The sequence below is a fragment of the Aulonocara sp. 'chitande type north' Nkhata Bay genome, linkage group LG6 (assembly GCF_057382095.1).
Source record: "Aulonocara sp. 'chitande type north' Nkhata Bay isolate Kocher_YH1m ecotype deep benthic linkage group LG6, A_spYH_male_GT1.1, whole genome shotgun sequence".
NCBI classification, from domain to species: domain Eukaryota; kingdom Metazoa; phylum Chordata; class Actinopteri; order Cichliformes; family Cichlidae; genus Aulonocara; species Aulonocara sp. 'chitande type north' Nkhata Bay.
The window spans coordinates 26,176,560-26,180,328 of NC_141349.1; the positions used below are offsets into that span (position 1 = coordinate 26,176,560).

Sequence of the window (3,769 nt, forward strand, 5' to 3'; positions counted from 1 at the left end):
CAAGTCTGCATCTTCCATGCAAAGTACAAAGGTTTGCGGCAATTTGCGTGTAAGTAAAGCAATCACGAAGAAGTCTCTGGAGAAACACCTCTTTGTGACTGATTTCACCTAGCAACAGTCAGCACCCACTCATCGACCAGATGGGGGAATACACATTTCACCTGACAGATTTCATGGCCGGTGTGACTAAGGCCTTCACTGTCTAATCAGCCTGATCAATGTGTTTGATGCAAAGGCATTAGAGTGCAGGGGGAAAAAAGACAAAATGTTAGCAAAGAGAAGGCTTTATACAGAACGTTGAGATCATGGAGAGGCAATCATCATCTCCTGCCATGAACAGAACAACCAAAATCAGCACAGATGCAAATGCTCCTTGTTAGAAGAGTTTCTATTTGCTTTTGTCTTTTATGGTGGATTACATCTGTATGGTTTTCTACATACTTTAAGCAATTCAAACAAAATTATATAATACTTGTGCTTAACTCAACGGTCTTTTATATATCCTAACATGCATGTCTGTAATGGTTTTGAGCAAAGCAGAAAAATTATTTTATGCAAGGCTCGGAAAATTATATTTGAAGTGCACTTTCTGTACTATCTGTCAAAATTATCTTTTACATTCATTCCAAAAACATCACTTGTTATTGCACCAATAGAAAACAACCACAAAGAAAATGTTCCATTCAGTCGACCAATCATAACTTCCACTTCCTTTAATGGAAAAATCTGCTTGGGTCGTTGCATCTGTCAGTAAGACTTGTTGAGCTGCCTTTTAACTCCTGTTCATTATCACACACGGATATGATGCATGTTTTTCTCATTGTTCTTTTCGGTAATTATTGTGATCATTTTCAAGATTTATTGATATTTCGTCCTATTTGACATTGAACTAATGTTGTAAAAAAATATCTGTTTTATTGTGATTTTGTATAAAGCTGTGCGTGTTTTAACCTCTTCTAATGTTTTTGTGTATAGGTCCCGTAGGAGCTTTAACTTCTAGTCATAATTTGACCAGTGGAACAGTGTTGGAGATGATGGTCAGACCAGGAGAAAACATAACTCTCTACTGTGACTGTAAAACTTCAACTGGAGAATTCATAGTGTGGTACAGGAATTGCTCTCATGAGAAACAACCTTCTCTTGTTCTAAAAACAAAGCTTGAGCAAAGACAATATAAACCAGGTATTGATTACCAAAACCTTCTGAATCCACTCCCTAATTTCCATCTTGTGAAAAATCATTCCTCTCAATCCTATGACCTGCTGATCACAAACATCACTGATTCAGATGAGGGCTTCTACTACTGTGGAACTGAACAATCTAAGGTGAAGGACAAAGAAACAATTAATCTTGAATGCCTTTATAGATATGGAAACCTCACCACAAAGATCCTACTTCGTAAGTATTCTAGTGTGAGTCATCAATAAATGATCTGTCTGCTTATTACAACAATTTGACATGAATATAATGGTAAAAATACAAATACAGAAATAAATAAACATAGAAATAAAACAAATGTTTATGTTTAATAATTTTTTAAGATATATTCTTCCTTCAGAATAATTTGCCAGGCTTTTACTACAGCTTCATCTATTTTGCTTGCTTTATTGTAAGCAAAATAGGTATTCAGGTGACTGAAACAGACACTGCAGGATATTCTTTTTCTTAATTTTCAAAAACTACTGGGTGCCTATTATTATATGTTATGGTTCATTTTCCTTCTGTACTACCTTTGGCTGAATCTGAGCAGAAAGTTCATTGCTATATGTTTCACATGTTTGTCATTCTGGTACAGGTTGGTCTTTGTAATGCAACTAACAACATCATACTTAAAATTATCCCCAGATCTTTTACCTGAATAATTTAGGGGGAAAAAAGACTAATTTCAAAGCTTTTTTTACTCAGACCCCCGTGAGCCTCAAACCACGCAAAAAGACTGTGGTATATGCTGGATGCTTCTCTTCTCTCTGTGTCCAGCTTTTGTGGCCCTCTCATCTCTGCTATGTTCTCTTTTGATATATTACCATCACAAGACAGGTAACCGCTCTGTTTCATTTGTACAACAAGATTTTTCATCACTTTAGTTCCATGATCATTTGACCATCACAGAGTTTTGTCTAGTAAAAGAAAAGAGCCTTTGTACATTTAAAAAATGTTTTAAATGTTCGTAGCTAAGAAACCTCCGGCTGATGAGAAAAGATATGAGAGCAGAGACCAGATGAGAAGAAATCAGGTCATATATCATATTTATTGTCTTTGCTACAGCTTGATTTTTTAATAGTAATGACACAAAGCTATTTAGCTCTAAAATGCATTTATCATTTGTCAGTGCTTGATGATAATTCTAAATAATTATGAAATTTTAGAATGAAGATGTGTGTTATGCAGAACTGGAAATCCAGCCAGTATCTCAGAGACCAAAGAAGAGGATTGCCCAGAGTTCAGATTTCAGTGCCAACACAACCATGAATAGTTTTCACATGTAATGAACTTTTTTTTCCCCTCAGTATGGTTACTAAGTATTGTTGATAAGTAGTCTGTGCTACCAGATCTGATAAGGAAAGATTATGTAAGATTATGGTCTTTTTTCCCCCAAAAAAATCAATGTAAGGAAGTGATTACCTCCACAAGAATTCTAATGCTTAGATATTTAAAAATAATAAATATTTACTGTGTTAGCAAAGTTTTTAAAATTGCGACTTGGTGTTAAAGTCACCTTAACTTGGAAATATCATTTTAACTTCTTAATCCTCCTATAACAAACCCTTAGTATTTATGTGATCATTGTAATACATCTGTGTGCTGTGCTTTAAAACAGTGAATTTTCAGATACACTGTAGGCTACAATATTTTTTAAACCTAATAAAGTTCATTAAAATGTAACCTATTTTAATTGTGAATATTTTGCATTTCCCTTACTGATCGACAGCCTACCGTGAATGGTTTGACTCACACAAAAAAAGAGTATAAAACAAAAAGGCCCAGGCCAAAAGCAATTTAACATACTATCATACCAGTTGTATTAATTTCTAAATGGTTCTTTTACAGATTCATATATACTACTCAGAAAACCTACAGTTTTTGGACATTTTTGTGTCATTTTGAAGACTAATAGATATCGATGTTAATTTAACATTTCATATCCAACTCTACCATTTGGTGCTGTGCGTATAGAGGGAGATGTGCTGAACCACCATCTTGCACTGCATTAAGCACCACATCTGTCCTCATCCGCACCTATCTGCTTGATAGTGTTGCTTTAAGATTTGTCCAAGTGGCTTTGTTGGCCTACCTTGTGGTTATGATGTGGTTGGGGACAGGATGGCCCTTGGCAAACATGGTTCAACTACAAACATTATGTCTTAAATGGTCATAGTATGATAGCAAGATCTGTACTCTAGATGAAATAGTTTTTCAAGCACTTTCAGTCAAATGTTGTGCAAAGCAATAACATTTGATTGTCAACTAACTTTGAAAGGCAGAGCTTCTCAGAAGTAATGACTGGGGGAGGTTCACCAATCTAAAAAAAATCTGCATCTACAAATTGTGGAACAATTTCCTCAATGTTAAATTGTGCACAAGTCCATAATATCACCCAGAGAGTCTAAGAATATGTGGAAAGTTCTATACACACATGAAAAGGCTTAAAATAAATATTGATTGCCAATGATCTTTAGCATTTATTAGCACAATTCGCAGTGCCATCCACAAATGCAGAATAAACTTTATCATTACAAGAAAAAGCCAAATGTGAACATGATGCAGAAAT

General features: G+C 34.9%; 1 protein-coding gene across 1 annotated transcript; it reads left to right on the top strand.

Moving 5' to 3' along the window:
* Window positions 1–988: 988 nt before the first annotated feature.
* On the top strand, window positions 989–2,749 carry LOC147327913 (uncharacterized). Its single transcript, XM_086295903.1, has 4 exons — window positions 989–1,416; window positions 1,906–2,037; window positions 2,172–2,233; window positions 2,367–2,749. Exons 1-4 carry the CDS (start codon window positions 1,032–1,034, stop codon window positions 2,484–2,486), a joined length of 699 nt encoding a protein of 232 aa, XP_086152029.1. The 5' UTR covers window positions 989–1,031; the 3' UTR covers window positions 2,487–2,749.
* Window positions 2,750–3,769: the final 1,020 nt, after the last annotated feature.

Bases quoted from the DNA above. Each gene is read 5' to 3' on its own strand.
- LOC147327913 (XM_086295903.1), top strand. From the start codon at position 1,032: ATGATGGTCAGACCAGGAGAAAACATAACTCTCTACTGTGACTGTAAA. The intron at 1,417-1,905 runs GTCATCAATAAA...TTTTTTACTCAG, and splicing joins TCGTAAGTATTCTAGTGTGA to ACCCCCGTGAGCCTCAAACC. The intron at 2,038-2,171 runs GTAACCGCTCTG...AAATGTTCGTAG, and splicing joins ATATTACCATCACAAGACAG to CTAAGAAACCTCCGGCTGAT.